This window comes from Spodoptera frugiperda, chromosome 5 (assembly GCF_023101765.2).
Source record: "Spodoptera frugiperda isolate SF20-4 chromosome 5, AGI-APGP_CSIRO_Sfru_2.0, whole genome shotgun sequence".
In the NCBI taxonomy this organism is placed as follows: Eukaryota; Metazoa; Arthropoda; class Insecta; order Lepidoptera; family Noctuidae; genus Spodoptera; species Spodoptera frugiperda.
Window position 1 is genome coordinate 4,284,988 of NC_064216.1, and position 17,012 is coordinate 4,301,999.

General features: G+C 34.5%; 1 protein-coding gene across 4 annotated transcripts in view; it reads left to right on the forward strand.

Moving 5' to 3' along the window:
• Positions 1 to 17,012, forward strand: part of LOC118271685 (uncharacterized) — a 256,520-nt gene that overhangs the window by 182,866 nt on the left and 56,642 nt on the right. For all 4 annotated transcript variants that reach the window (XM_050693579.1, XM_050693580.1, XM_050693581.1 and 1 more), the window contains exon 2: positions 16,215 to 16,252. In XM_050693579.1, the coding sequence (XP_050549536.1) occupies positions 16,215 to 16,252 (38 nt within the window). The remainder of the gene's footprint in view (positions 1 to 16,214; positions 16,253 to 17,012) is intronic.

Genomic DNA, 17,012 nt, shown 5'->3' on the forward strand with positions numbered 1-17,012 from the left:
TACTGTGGTCCAATTTTCAAAACAGGTGTCTTACGAAAACACTTTAGTATAGATTTAGATTTAGTGATTTAAATCTAAATTTAGATTTCTCTCTCTGTTTATAGATTTATCACTTTTGTAATCTAGATTAGATTTAGATTTAGTGATCTAAATCTTTAAACTAGATTATACATAGATGGATTACATTTAGATTTAGATTTCAGCTACTTCCACTGCAGGGCAAAAGCCTCCCTACCCTCCTTCCACTCCTCTCTGTTAAAGCTACTTGCGGCCAACCCTTCTGATTCAATCCAAGGCCCAACATCCAGAGACGTAACAGCAGGCCCAAAAGAAGATGGCGGGACGGTCGACATCTATGACAAACTAGTAAAATTAACAGTTTCCAAATAAATCCATGCACCAATATAGCGTATAGGAATCATTATAAAACTCAAACAGAGACTTCATCATGATAATCTAACGAAGCACCCCTCAATTTGCATACTGATGATAATGGATGAGCGAAGTAGTTAAGTGGGGCGGCCAAGGTCGATATGAGGTTCAGTTGAGGACTTATCGCTTCCAAGCTTCAAGTTATCGGTTCAAGCATTCTGATCTTGAAAACACATTGTTAGAACATGAAGTAGGGGAAGTAGGGCAGACGCCGCTCGCAAATGATCAAAAAATGATATCACCGCTCGATGAAATTGTTATAGTCGTCACTTTTTGAGCCGGATAAGATGGAGTAAATAGGTACTTGGGCTTCAAAAGCTATTTTCGGATGAAAGGGACTACTGCCCTGTTGAGTGGTCGTAAGTGAGATGTGAGTGAGATGGTTGAACATAGATTTTGTGATTTTGTTCCCAAGTCAGGTGAAATATTTAAAGAAGATTTATTTTGTGTATATCGAATCTAACATTGTGACAACCATAGTGTACAAGGTAGTGAATCTCATGTTTATACAAGCCTAAGCGCTTTTTTAAAGGGGGTAAAATCATCCGAAATCTTGAAGCAGAGAGGAGTGGAAGGAAGATAGGGAGGCCTTTGCCCTGCGTTAGGTCGATCATGGCTGAAATCTAAATTTAAAATCATCCAATTTCTTCTCCCACCTTGGACGAGATGAGAAGGAGTGTCAGACTCTTATTGTCTAAAAAACACCCCGTTCCTACTTTTGCTTTTTGAACCGGAGCCCCGGTAACCCAGGCTCTCCTGACATATTTCAAAATAAAAAATCCAATAATAAAACAAACTGAGCATAGCACTGGAACTAACATTTTTAACTCACCTAACAAACCAGATGTTAAAATCATATTTCACTTCATACACACATCAAAACACATACCAAACAGACTCTATACCTAAGAATCTAATTCCAATTTGTACTACAGATGTTTCCTCAGCGAAGCGCTCAACACATTCGTCATTCCTAATCACGGAATTATACAAATCGGAAATGCATTACGGGTGCAGTCGTCCTAGAATGGCGACAGGCTGCGCTCGGATATTGCTACGTTTCCTTTCGATTACACTCCGACCACGTTCAATCTGTCCTTTAGTAGTTCGTACGTCATAAATGTCTTTTCTTGAAAGGATAGCGGATTTTATATCTTTGTTTGTTTATAGAGGGACTGTGTCTCTGATTTAGTTTGTGGTTCTGGACAAATGTTTTGCGAAAAGATTTGTGCTTGTCTAGTCTAGACTTCGTTTAGAATTTTGTTTTGATTTAGTGTTGAATACGAGATTTTTTGTTGTAAATTAGTGAATAACGTAAGTAAAGAAATACAAAGTCCGCCAAGAATGACGATGATGTCTTACAGCCGTAGTCAGAGGCATATAATTATTACTTAAATTATTCCTTATTAATGATTTTGGTTGAAAATTATTGCTAAGGACTGGGTACTTAACCATTAAATGACTCTAAATAAGAGCCAACAATGACTAAGGACTGGGTTAAGTAAATGACTCTGAGTAAAAGCCGAAAGTCACAAGAACAAATCTAGAAAAAAGCCGTAATAGCCATGAGACTGATTGAATTGTATCGATCTAACTGACGAGCTATCTACTTTACGAGCCGAGAACGAGACAATCAAACACAAAATAAGCAATGAAATCGATTAATCAGAAATTAGAGGAAAACCAGACTGCAGAACATCACTTAACATGTACGAAGTAAAACAGTTTAGCAATTAATTTCCACGTTATCGCGAATCATCAGTGGTGCAACCGAAATTCGATTAACCAAATGTGTTCGGGATAGATTTAGGGGACTGGATGGTGCATGTTTCTGAGAACATTACTTGGCAGTTTGGCAGTCGATTAATTAATAAGTAGTGTCTAGTAGTTTCTACCGATTAAACAGCTTTTTTCCACCAACTAAAATAACATAACACACATGTATGTAACACGTGTAATGAGTTATTTCAAATAAAAAATATGGGCTGTATCCAGTTTTCACATTTTTTTTCTGTAAGAAGTACGCATAGTCGGGAGTATATCATAGATAAGATCAAATGAATTAGATAATGCAACCTTACTTTTACTTTGAAATTGGAACACACATTAACAATCTTACAAAGAACCTACTATAGACCGTCAAAATAACCAAATTTCGAGAAAAGTTAAAGTTCATTGGCCTTTGTGTCATTGCGGAGTATTACTTGTCCTATCTAGTTAATGCTAATTCTACGCTTTAGTCTGTTCAGCGTTCGTGTGAAAAGACAGAGGCGGTTGGCACTCTAATTGGACATTATTTCCGAATGGACAGAAGCAAATGGAATTTCGGCAATTGTTGTTTGTTGATTGAAAAGGATTTTTATGTCTACTGGTTTATGGTCCATTATAATTTGTATTTTGTTGCCATTACCCTTGGTTATGCGATTTATACAGTTATTACTAAGACATAAATCGTGCTTTTGGCTTATTCTATTTGTGACCCAACTAGGCTGCTTCATTTACTCTTTAGTAGTAATCTTTGGATCCTAAAAAGCATAATTTGGTTTCCCAATACCGAAATTTTCATCAGCATCCTCAAAGTTTGGATTTATCTACTGTCCCAATGATAATTCAGCGTCCGAAACTAGTTTGAAAACAAACAAATAAACATTGAGTTCGCTCAGAAACAGAAAATACGTAAATAACAACTCGATGGCAGAATTTTCATTATAAAGCTACAGTCAACACTGCGAGGATATTGCGTGAACGAACTGTACGGGAAAGCAAACGAATCATTCCCGTTCACTCATTCATCTTTGAGCAAACCTTCATGCTGTCAATTTTAAAAATTGAATGGAAATATGATGTAGATTGGCTTTATATCCAGTTGATTTTCTAGTATAAGTTCAATGCGTTCAAATTTGAGATTAACTTAGGTTGAATAAAGAACTAAAATAGGGTATTCATATTTCAAAATTATGTTTAGAAATCTCTATTCCAGTGAAGTAAGTGATTATAACAAATACATTAATTAATAAATTTTTTTTCATAACTTTTATCTTAAAAGTATTGGGCAAATGTATTCCATATCGTCTTGGATTTAAAAAGCAACTGATGAAAGTTCTGTGTTTAGTAAACATAATCTCCATCTAAACCATTAGTAAAAATATTCTTAATACTACATATATTTCAATCAGAGGTTCTCAACCTTTTTGTTATGTTAGGCACCACTATTATTATGTTTTCACGTGACTGTCACTCACACTACTACTATTACATTTTCATGTAGTCTCACACGCAGATTCACTCATAAAAATAGTTACTTTAGGATTATTGAAATCAGTTGCTACTGTCAGTTGCTCCTTTGATAAGTTATAATTTTAGCTTAACTGTAGTATTTATCATGTGTATTTGTTTTTCATTTCACGGATCATTTTTTTTTCTACGGACCACCGGTTGGGAACCACCGATTTAAATAAAATAGGATCAAAGTTTTCTGTTGCGTATATCTAAGTTAGAAGGTAAGCATAAGTTTGACGTCTACTTCGTTTGCTTTCGAGAAAGTTTAAATTAATATTTAGAACAGCGACACCACGTGTGGAAGTTTCGAACTAATATGAAAATACCAATTTTGTACCTTGTTTGTTAATATTGTGAGTACATTTTAAGCTGTGTTATTTTGTTGTTGATTGGCTCGTTAGCCTAATGAGCTACAACTTTAGAGTTTTGTTGTGGAGTATAATATAGCTAACAGACAAAAATACTGTTTGGATTTGCGTTAGATAACTCATTTAAGGTAATTAGTTTATTTTCTATTGTATAGGAGTTAGTTATTTTACTTATGCTAAGTGGTTGTATTATAGATTAGAATTCTTTCGGGAATTGAAATAAAATGAATTTTACTTTGCAAATAGGCTACAAAAGAGCACTTTTACATGTCAAAAATTATTATATAAAAAAAATGAGAGAGATCAGAATTTCGTAACGGATTTCTGAGAAGAAATTCCGAAGCAAATTCAGAGGTCATCATTTCAGAAAATATGACCTTAAGTCATAATAAACTTTAAACGTAACTTTATATTATTTCTTGCAACTCAAATACCTAGTTTCAATTCATGAATTTTGATCGAGTTCATCTCTGGGTTTAGACATTTCAATACGTCAAAATACTGACGATTTTATCGTAGTTCAATAACTACCAGCCCAATGGCTGGAGAGACGATAGACTTGTAGGCGACTAACGTTTGACTGGCTCTGTGATACAATGGAGACATGTTAGTAGGATAGATAGACTTATTCATTGATCTTTGTGATTCGTTGTTTGGTTTAATATTGTAGGTGAGTACTTAATGTTACTGACGTCTATCTATCTGTAATCAACTAATCACAATAGCACACTAATATTCTGATCCGGAACTGCGGACTACCTAGTTGATTTACCGGGGATCCGCCTCGAAGAGCAGTAGTAGGAACAGGGTGGTTTATAGTCAGTAAGAGACTTCTGACACTCCTCTCGCCTCGCCCAAGGTAGAAGAGTATTGGATGATTATCCCCTCAAAAAAAGCACACTAATATTATGAATGAGAAAGTTTGTTTGTATGTTTGTCCTTTAATCAAACTGAAACTACTAAACGGATTTTGATGCAATTTGGTACACAAACAAGTTATTAGCTGACTTGGGTGATAGAACTTTTATCTCACAGGAATGTGAGCAAAGCCGTTGTCAGAAACTGATACTTGCTAATATAATTATTTTATTAAATTAAATAACGTAAAATTCTACAATTTGTAATGTGCCTTCTAACACGGTAGCCGACTTTATTACCACTATGTTGACCAATATAAAACGCAACAAATCGTGACAAACTATAAACATTTTCATCCAATCAATAACTACACTAATTAGAAAGTCGTTAAGTCTCAAAATCGATTAACAGTAAAACTTAATTCATCAAGCTAACTGCAGTTTGGGTTCAGGAAGAGGTATGAAGCGTTCTCGTTGGAGCTATCAAAACGTTGCATTGCCGGATATTACAAGCCAGGGATGAAGGCAGGACCAATTTAAATTGCACTGGAATATTTACTGACACTCGTGAACGCAGGTGAAGTTTGTAGTATGACTCGTAGGTATATGTGTATGTTACAGAGTGTATGAAACTAGGTATATTGTTTCATAAAAAATACATACATACATAACCTGCCTGTCTCCTATGGGGGTGGGCAGAGGTAATGGAACGTTAATTGCTACAAATCTCATATACGTCTTTCGCTTCATCAACAGTCATCAGTCTTTGTATGCATACTCTTCGGTAATACCCTTAGGGTATTTAAGAAATAGTAGTTTATAATTTAATTTATTATAACTTTCTTGCGAGGCACATTAAATTGATTATTATGTCATCGGCTTATTCACGTTACTATTTGACGAGAAACTCGACTTATTTACAATTATTTATTATTTTTTTATAATTTAATTGATAGAATAACAACAATACATTTGGTCATAGAAAAGAAATATAAATAAGTTTGTTCCTTGAAAAATGTAAGCTCTCATCTCTGAGAGTTCCAAAATACGAAAACTAGAAAAGGTCAAATAAAGGTAGGTTCGTACCATGTTCAAATTTGTAGACCAAAGCAACTAAAAATCTAGTAACCTTATAATAAAAAAAGCTACAAAAAGTCAACCATTTTAGAGCACACTGAAAATATTATTGGTAAAACGTGTTCGCTGTTATACAACGAGTTTTATCCTAAATTTTATTGACCACCCAAAGTATTAAAACTATTGAAGCGAATGATTCTGTAGACTTTACGACCAAACACAAAGCTTGTTACAAAGTTATTCACGCTTGAAAATACAATAATTCTTTTTATTAATACTTTGTAACTAGTTGGACATTGTATACTACTAAATGCTTTTATAAATCGAAAGAGTTGTTTCTGCAAAGTGGGGATTTCAAACTAATAGTTACTTAGCATGACTTAGCACTTAAACTATAATCGCATTTTTTAGAGGGTGGAAAATCATCTAATTACTTCCACCGCCTAGGGTAAGGCATGAGGGAGTGTCAGACTCTTACTGACTATAAATCATTCCGTTTCTAATCCTACTCTTCGAGCCGGAGCTACGAGCTGGTAAACTAACTTGTACCGTGAAAACTAAAATATCATTAGATATCACCTAAGAGATTCATAAAGTTCAGCAGAGATTGGTGATAAGAAACATTAGTCTCCTTGCTTATAGAAGTAAAATTTTCAATATTGATTTGCCTGGCTCGGTGACTGTGATGTTATTAATATGAAACATTATAAATCAGTATGATAGCACTCTTTAACATGTAGACAAAAATTTGTAACAGTTAGTGGAGTCAGAACTTGAGAAAGTATGATGATGTTATCAGATATCACTGTAACTTGTTAATATAAAGATCATTTTGTCTTAGCCAAGACAATCCATGTTATGTCTTAAAACATTCTGATCAACATACGAATAGCTAGATGCGCTTCGCAAGCAATCGCTTTGACAATTTATCTGAATTTCAAATTGATTGGGATCGAGATCAACTAGCGATGTCGCTTAGATGGATTGAGACTAAAACCGATTTCGATTCTAGTAGCGAATCATCTATTCTTGGACTAATATGAGCTTCCTCTATTAGCGCTTGCCTCAATCTTCACGTTCGGCAGACAAGGTCATATTGATCAGAGGGATCTTATTTTATTTGGGATGTATCGATAGTAGGAAAGCCACGCATAGCACGCATCTTTAAATATAAGAAAAAAAACATATCTTAGTTGAACCCACCAATGAATATAACTGGTGGAAACCAAACGCATTCACAGCAACGTAGCACATCTCTGGTGGAAAAGCGCCCTTACTAACTAAAACCCACCTCGTTCCTACTCCTGTTTTGAGCCGAAGGCCCATAACCCGTTAGGTTGTTCGCACATTGTTTCTGTGAAATGTGTAGTCCCTTATTGCTTTATATTCCACCCACTACAAGAGAGATGTTAACCAATATGTTGGATTCCATCATCGCAACAAAAGCGAATTCACTTGAAAATGAGACGATCATATTTTGAAAAATAAAACTTTCTTACGAGACGTTCTAAGATTTTTATTAAAAGAGGGTTTTGCCTTGAGAAGGTAAGATTGAGATTTATGTGTAGTGTAAAAAGGAGTCTTAAGGATACACTTACTTCAGGTTTATATGAAGTAAGAACACTTTAGCACAGAAGTATTGTATTATAAAGCTACAAGCTACATATATTCATATACCACCTCTCGTATTCTCTAAAAGGCTCTATGAAATGAAATTTTCACATAAAATGCAGTACTTATTTTCTTTTAACCAGTTCTAGGTATAAAAATGTCTATACTAACATTGCTTTGGTTTTTTTTTTGCCAAATGGATTCAGATTCATGCTTGACGGGCGAGTTGGAGATTGCAATTTAAGGGCTCTGGATATATTTATTTTATTTATACCAAAGGAATTAAACGTTTAGAATCAATGGTATGGATATAAATAAAATAACTTTGATACTTGAGCTATCATAGTGAGGGGTTTCTATGGACTGTTGTATGGTGGTTTAACTTCGATTTGCCTACGGTACAGGCGACTTAGTGTAGCGAAACAGGCGTGAAGTGCACATAGTAACATGTGTTAGCATCGCTACAAAAAGTCGCCCTAGGCCCTAACTGGTTCAGGTCCATCAGAAAGTGCACAGACCTAGTCACTGATTATGATTCCAGGACTTGCACGTCATTCATCCTACTCAAAGATAAAACTTAAGACCATGTCTTCAGTAGCCAATACCTTCCTATTTATCTTCTTTACGCTACTTTCTCCCTTTAGTTCTAAACACACATTATCGGGAAAGTAATAAAACGGTACAAAGGTAATATCTTCCAGGCCATTGCGTTTATGTTACACAATATAGGATTTCCTTGTTGGTGTAGAGGCTACAAGTGAGTTTGCTTAAATTAAAATAACATAAATATAACAGCGAACCTCTGTATGTCTTAAAATTTGTGAACAACGATCAAGGGACGAATCTTTAAATGTATTGGTGACTTAAAAATATTTTTTAAACTTATTATATGTATAATTATTTATTGTTTTTTTACTAACTAACGTCACGCCTTTATCTCCGAAGAAGTAGGCGTAGGTAAGATTTGGGGGTACTGTATACGATTAGTAATTACTTATCCATCTACATTAGTTGCATTATTCACATCTATACTTAATATGCAAAGATGAAGAGTTGCTTGCATTGCTTGAACGCCAATGAAATCGCTAATATAAAAATAAAACTTAAAAGAGTAGTTATTAATAATAATGGAATGATATATACACAATCTTGTATCCAGGATTATTCATCAACAACTTGCTTTAAAATACAAACTTGTTGAATCTGAAGTGCCGTATTATAAGTATCTGCCTGACCCAGTTCTTGAAAATGGAGATGTCACACTGTATTGGGATCGAACTATCATCACAGACAGGACAATTGTTGCTAACAAACCTGACATTGTGGTGATAGATCCAAGCCGTCGCACAATGATAATTGATATAACAATCCCACATGACGAGAATCTTGTGAAAGCTGAAAAAGATAAAGCTAGTAAATATCTTGATTTAGCTCATGAGGTTGTCGACATGTGGGATGTAGATTCAGCAATCATTGTGCCGATAGTCGTATCTGCCAATGGCCTTATAGCCAAAAGCCTCGACCAACACCTGAGTAGGCTAACGTTAGATGGTTGGATCAAGAGCCTGATGCAGAAGGCAGTACTTCTGGACACGGCGCGTATTGTCCGGAAATTCCTCTCTCTTGAGCCCTGACCACCGGTAGCTTGGATTTATCCCGTTACTGGTGGGCTACTGCTTTTTATATTTTTAAATGTTTTATTTTTTTTTTTTAATTTAATATTTAAAAATGTAACAAACAAGTATGAGAAATAAATGAATGATCGAAAAAATGGAATGAAAGAAATACGTAAAAGTGACACGTTTTCTTTAATACTCAATTTAATAATTATTAAAGATATAACGTATGTAAATTACAATAAAATTCATATTCGAGTCACGATTGTATTCGATTACAATTATTTGTACAAGAGCCTAACGCGTGCTACCCATGATCAAAGTATCAATTGGCTTATTCAATCTGACAGCCAATTTTCGAAATGGTATTCGTTTTAGTTATTCAGTAAAGTAGAAGAGACAAATTAATATTAGGTACATGTAGATTTGAGCTTTATATAATGTAAACTTTTTTTAAAACATACATTAATATTTCGCGTAGATCTGGATAGTTATTTTTGGTTATTACTGCGTGCGCATTTCCCAATACTGAAGGTAACCTTCCTCTTTAAGTCATATTTTCTATAAATTTCTTTTCTAGCAGCGGGTAGAATAGTAACGACAGCGAAAGGCGTTATCTTCCTAAACATAATCCTACTAATATTATAAATATGAAAGATTGTATGTTTGTTTGTTACTCCTTCTCGTAAAAATGGCTCAAGGGATCGTGATGAAATTTGGAAAAGGGGTTATGATTTTGTTGAGCTTATAGTTACTAATCAGACACACATATATTACATAGATTCCACAAAATCTTATTATAATTTACTACTAAAATACGTACAACATAATTTTTATACCTCATTGCAGAGTAATAAACGATGCAAACTACGGGCGGCCATATTTCCTCGCGAACGTTCACAACGATTCCGAAAATACCAACCAATTGAATACAAATGGAGATATTTAATTGGAAACAAGGAATAAATATTCGTGGACCTCCGAGGGCTACTATGCAAATAAGTTCTCGAGTATTTTATTAAAAAGCGGCCCCATAGCGAACATTATTTTGGATTGCTAGATGTATCACGCTTAGAATTTCGAAGCATAGTAGGTACCTATGTAAAAATATTATTTTGTTATTTCCCAGGCGGTTGATAGATCACAGTGAATTGTACTTTGTGTATACTTTATTTATACAATAGGAATGGTATCTTTAGAAATTTTGGATGTAAATAAAACATATTTTCTTTAATAATTGTTCAGAGCTGCAGACTGGAGTTATCGGAGTCCCAGCTCGAAAAGCAGGAATAGGATCGGGGTGGTTTTTAGCCAATTTGATTCTGACACACTCTCTTCGTTTTTTTCCACGTTTCTTATTTTTCATTTCTTGATGAATATTTTCTGATACAAATATTTAATTAATTAGTAACGCATGCGGTATCAAATGCAATTAAATTACCTTTTAAATAAAAGTCTTTTTTTGTAAAATTAATATTCTTTTCAAAGTTTTAGAAGGTTCTTTAAAATGAAATAAATGTGTAGATAGAAATACCTGTCATTGACTACCCTAAAGAAAAATATAGTTTACTTTTTTGCTATGGCTGGGGGCTTTAACTTAAAGCCCCCGCGGGGAACTAGACCGGTTAAGTAGTCAACAGCCTGAGCGTGTAAAACTATGGGTGGCCATTAAAAACGAGAAATAAAAGATATTACTTATGTGATTTTTTTTTGTGAAATAAAAATATAACTAAATTATAAGAAAATTTGTTTCATTAAACTCCCACGTCGGTGGTCGAGTGGTCGCAAGTGCAACTGCTAGACGAGGGGTCTCGGGTTCGATTCCCAAGTTGGGCAAAGTATCACTGAACCACCGAAAATTTCTCAGTAGTAGCACGGAGTCTGGAATTATGCTCAGTATATGACAATAGGCTCACCCCCTATTACATGGGACTTATAACACAAATGGTAAAAAGTGGGTGTACATTGTGCCCCAATGTGTAACTCTGCCTACCCCTTTGGAGATAAAAGGCATGACGTTGCAAAACAAAATTGTTTCATTAAATACACACTACATATTGGACATGATAATCCGAAAGTCTGACCGATAGTTCTAGGAATATTGGCACGCCAAGCCACTTACTCCCGGCAACTTAGTAATCCGATTTGTGGGTTAACTGCAAGCTTTTAGGAGATGTAATAGTTGACGGCTACAAAGTTAGGAAATACAGTAATTTGGTTTCGTTTAGGAAATATCACGAACTTCATCGCCGTAGGAACATATTAATATTACTTTAACATGTGGATAATCTTGTTAAATGAGTTTTCGAAAGAGTACAGGTTAAGAAAATTATTTGACAGAAAAGTATCGATCCGATTCTGGGTTGGTTAGAGAATTACGTACCTACTAAAGGCATTAATTTACAAAATTCTCAGGCACTACGTAGGTGATTATAGATTTATCATCTCCTTTCTGAACTATAATTCAGCTGTTTTAAGAATTTTGTATTCAACCACTTGGCATTTGACCGCGCCTCTAGGCCCAAGGCGTTAAAAGTCATTTTCTATATTTTTTAAAGATGATTTTCCACCCTCAAAGTCAAAGATTTTTAGGCATTTATTTTTGTTAGGCATTTATTTCAATTAATCCATTTTGGAAACGTCAAATTAAAGCGTCAGTCTGTCTTTAAGTGAAGCTAGGTGCGAATATTACTACAACATAGAACACAATAAAAACATTTGTATAACCACACAAAACATTAATTAGACACAAAATCCAACACTAAAACGCTTCCCAAAACCCGAATATTCGAGCCAAATAAACTGTGAACTAGAACACACTAAAATAACATAACATACAAGTGAATGCACACGTAGTACAGTAATTAGTTTTAGTGGTTAGCTAGTAGCTTCAACATTTTGTGAGGAAGCTAGCTGCTTAGTCGAGTACAGTTTCTGTACGAAGAACGTGACTGAACCGACTTTCGGGGTATAGAAAAGAGAATTGCACGGTAGTGATTTTTAAAAGTAAATAGAACATGGGTTTTATCCTTTTGCAAAAGGAGTTGCGATTGGATTTTTATTTAGTTTCCATCTTTGGCTGGAGGAATCGGAATTTCGTGAGCATTTTTAGATAGTTTTGTGGGTATTTGTTGTCATGTGTTTAAAGAAGGCTGTGAATGAAACTTGTGGCGATATTATTGTCAACACGAATTTTGAATGGTCTTAATCTTATTATTATTTTATTTTACACTTTTTGTACATTCGAACAATTGTGGACTTAATAATACCAATAATTATGTAAACAATTATATAGAATGACTGTTAATCTTGTGGAGATTAAATTATTTCTTAAAACATCGAATGGATTTTAAACAAAACATAGTTCGATTTTCAACTACATTTGGAAAATAAAACTAAAATTACTTGAACAGTTTCCTTGTCCATTTGTATTGCATTCAAATGATATGCAAAGATCGGGATTTGCACTTTTGTTCTTACCTTTACGCGATTCTATTGGTGTATTACAAAGTGTATAAAAGTAGATTTTCAAAGCTTTCAGTTGTACTATTCTTGGTTATTTATTTTCTGTGATACTGCTAACTTAAATAGTTTTATCGTAGGACATAGTTTTGTTTGGGGGAAACGTAGGGAAGTAAATGATCATGACAATTTAATTTGCATTTTAAAGTCAATTTATTGCTATTAAACCATAACAGCTACTTTTGAACAAATTAAGAATTAAATAATAGTCTGTCAGACTGTCCGTCAGTGAAGCTAGGATGATCTGGAAATTACACATAGGGCCTGTACATTCACAAGCATGCTCTAAACAAACCAATAAACAAAAACAATCATACTCAAAAATATTAAAACCCAGAACTAAAAGCAAAGAGTCATTACATTAATGTCAAATCCGCAAAGCACACAGAACAATGAGATCCGCAGCTGTCACTAAAAACCCGTAATTAGCAAAAAGGTTTGGACACTCGAAACCTCCTTTTTGCTAATAACAAAACTTGGGCCGCACAATGACCAACGCGAAACCCTAAACTCGACATTCAAACATTGTCCATTTTCCAAAAGCAAAGAGTTCGACCTTGTCAACGGTTACTGAACTTGCGAAAATTGAGAATTTCGTATTCATGGTCACTTATATGGAACTGACAGGTGAACGAACGTGGGACCCACCCGGCCCTTTACTGCTTTTGATATTTCGACCCTAAATACAATGCTGTTATATTTTAATGTCTATACAATATTTTGGTGTGACGTAATGGTCACAATCGCTTGGGGAAATATATTGAGTAGTTAGTCTTTTCCTTTTTTTTAAACAACCTTGCCTAAAACTAGGGTTTTCTCCTGTGTCGTGGGTGCGTTTACAAACATACAAGGTCACATATACATGGCATCCAGACCCGAAACACCAATTTGTAGATCATTCAAAAAGTTGCTTCATGCGGGAATCGAACCCGTTACACATTCCACGGCAGCTAGTTGGCCAGCCACCGCACCAACCATGCAGTCGAAAAAACTTAAAAACACACTTATTTCCATCTAATGTTACAATGTAATCCGACCAGTTTCAAGTCTGTCACGGGGCTCATAGTCACTAGCAACAGTTACAATATAAAATTGAAAACTCTTCATAAAATTGTGAAATCTCAAAAATATTGAACTGTTTCGATATTAAAGAGATATTTTGTGTCTAAGTGGAACGATGACAATAAATTGAATGTGTCGCTTGCAGCCGGTGGTGGCAGCTTTAGTTCTATTGTTTATCGATGATGGGCGTGTGACCTAATTCTGCACTTTTATAGAACGCATACTACCATGTGATAATGGATATTTTGAATGGAACTATCAATTGAGAGTGGTTTTGTTTCATTTAAGAAAAAAATCCTCAAATACTGGGCATAAGATGTTTTGATTTTCCTAATAATGATAGTTGTTTCCGAGAATGAGAGTGCGTTCGGCGCTCTGATTTCTGATTGGTTGGTTCATTCACGCTGGCCAATCAGAACGCCGACCGCGCTCTCGTTTCGTTTTCGGTCAACATAAAGAAAACTTGCACTAAGGTACAACTAGAAAATCTCCGTAAGCCAAACAAGAAAGAATCGAAGCTAACATGAACGACTTTCTTTTGTTTTAATTTGTATAATTTTACTAGAAATTATCTCCATTCCAGCTATATTTCTACGGATATCGATGTCAAAGATCCGTTGAATAAATTTACAAAGAAATTTTTTATTTTCCTGTCCTCATTTTCAAGTTAAGCATACGCAAAGGAAATGAAACGAAGTTGTTTTTCGTATATTTTACTTTGACAGTCGTTTTGCAGTATTGAAATGAGTTCTGGCTATGCGAGCGAGCTTGGGTCACTGAAAAATATTGGTATCAAATGCATTTCCAGTAAATTGTGGTTTCATATCTCAAATATTGAAGATCGCAGTGTAGGACAAAATCTCGTGGAGATATTATTAATACAGTCGGTCTTTGATAATACAAATCTTCGATAATTCGAACCTCCTTGGTAATTTAACTTGGTAAAAAACGTTATTGCTATGTAATCACATGACTCGTTAATTTGAACTCATCGGCGTCAAACTCTGGATAGTTCGAATTTGCAGAGCAAAAAGAACAGATAGACCTCAGAGTTTGCAACCACCTATATTATAAGGCTAGTTAAAATTTGGACAATAATGGTAAAAAGAAATATTTTAAGCGCAAATTTTGAAATAACTAGAGTTGACTGTATTTAAGTTTTATGACTAGATTCTTAATAAAAAAGATGACTATACGTGATGGAAAACAAACGCATGAGATTTTCCGATTCTCTTAGAAACCTGGGAAATTATAATTAGTTTCAAACTATAGATGAATCTTCATAAAACAGTGTCATCTTTGATCCATAACTAGCACACTCCAAGCTATTTAGTTACTTAACACAATATTGGGTTTCCTTGAGCACACAAACTTAATAGAGTAAACCTAGAGGTAGGCTTTGTGATAGTCAATATTTTCTCTAGGATATTGGAAACGGTTGCGAATTGAATACTGTAATAGTACCTGCTGTTTGAGTATCATTTACAATTGTATTTATATTGAATTAACGGCTATTGGAGCTTTTTTAAATTGTATTAGTCGGTAAACGACGACATAGATCACCTGATATGATAAGCAATCACCACCACCTATGGAAACCCGAAACATCAGAGGCGTTGCCGGCCTTTTGCGGGTTAGGAATTTAAGGGTTGCTGGGGAATTGCAAAGATTGGGCCTTTAGAAACGTCACTCACACAACGCAAGTGTTGTTTCAAACGCGTTTTCTTGCATATGAACGCACGTATTATCTGAAAGGTAAAAGTTTGAGCAATATGTCAAGTTTTATAATAATTTTAATGGCCTCTAGATATAATACACATATCTCATGCAATTAAATTAAAACGTTGTTGCTAAAGGTTTTGGCGCGAGCAAAATATAATAATGTTGATCAATTAGTGTCCGATACAAATTATTATAATGCAATTTGCTTTTAATCTGGTTTCGGGGAAGGTAATGCACTTTTCGGCTTAACCAGATTAACACAGTTTTGATATTAAAATTATTGTTTCTAGGTTAATTAACTTTTCGATTGGTTTTTCAAACTCTTAGTAATAACCAAAGTCACGACATAGTAATATGCTTCATTTTACTACTGAAGCATTAACATACATATTCATCATCCTCATCATTAGCTATCATAGTCCTCCACCTAGAACACACTTATTACTTATTGGTTAAATTGTGTAATATGGATAATCATACAACTTTTTAGTGATAAATACATAAAAATTTGCACCCTCCCAACTATAGATTAAACTCTTATACAAAATACTTAAAAGTGTCATTAATCAAAAATTATCTCTGTGCGTAAAAAAATAATATTTATTATGATGAAATTAAACTAAAATGCATTTTATGACAAAATTAACAGAGTTCTTTCTTTTTTGCAGGTGGCGGCGCCAGCCCCGGCGTATCGGTTTCAACTCAGGTTCGTATAAACTCCTCTCCATTTATAGGGTTTTAAAAGGATTATACCGGAGTGGTCGTAACCAAAACGTGAATGATTTATTGAAAACTGGCCTTTAAAGGTAAAACAAAAATATTTTATCGTCAGTAAACGGATCAGGGATTTTCGGCATGGCGTGTCATGACGGGCCTTATTTGTGCTGTCTATAAAATAATTGTAGTATTTGTGACTGAAATATTATAGGGAATTATTTTTATTTAAGAGTGAGAGTATTTTTCCATCGGTGATGTGCTATGCTACGTTGTTGTGGATGCGTTTGGCTTCCACCAACCAGGTAAGCACTGGTGGAAATGAACTCAGCTAAGCTTTTATTTTAATACTTATGGAAATATGCGTGCTATAGATGGCTTCCTTCCTATAGATACATCGCATAAGTACTCGACCTGCGCATCTTCTTCGCACAGCACATAGCTTAGTATCAGTGAAAATTGTTACATAGTTTCACAGTTTAGCTATTACATATAAGAATTCAACCCAATTTCACTCATAGAACAATTACTTGGCCGTTTTTAAACAATTTCATTCATTAAGATAGGATTTTGATCACAAATCAAAGGCTATTTTCATTAATCACTGAATTTTTGTGTACCAATTAAAAGATCGATTTTTATGGACCTATTACATTTTATAGAGTAATAAATTTCGCTTTTAACTCTGGTCGTATCTTTCACGGTTCACTGCGTATAATATGAGATAAAACACAGACACAATTTTGTTAATT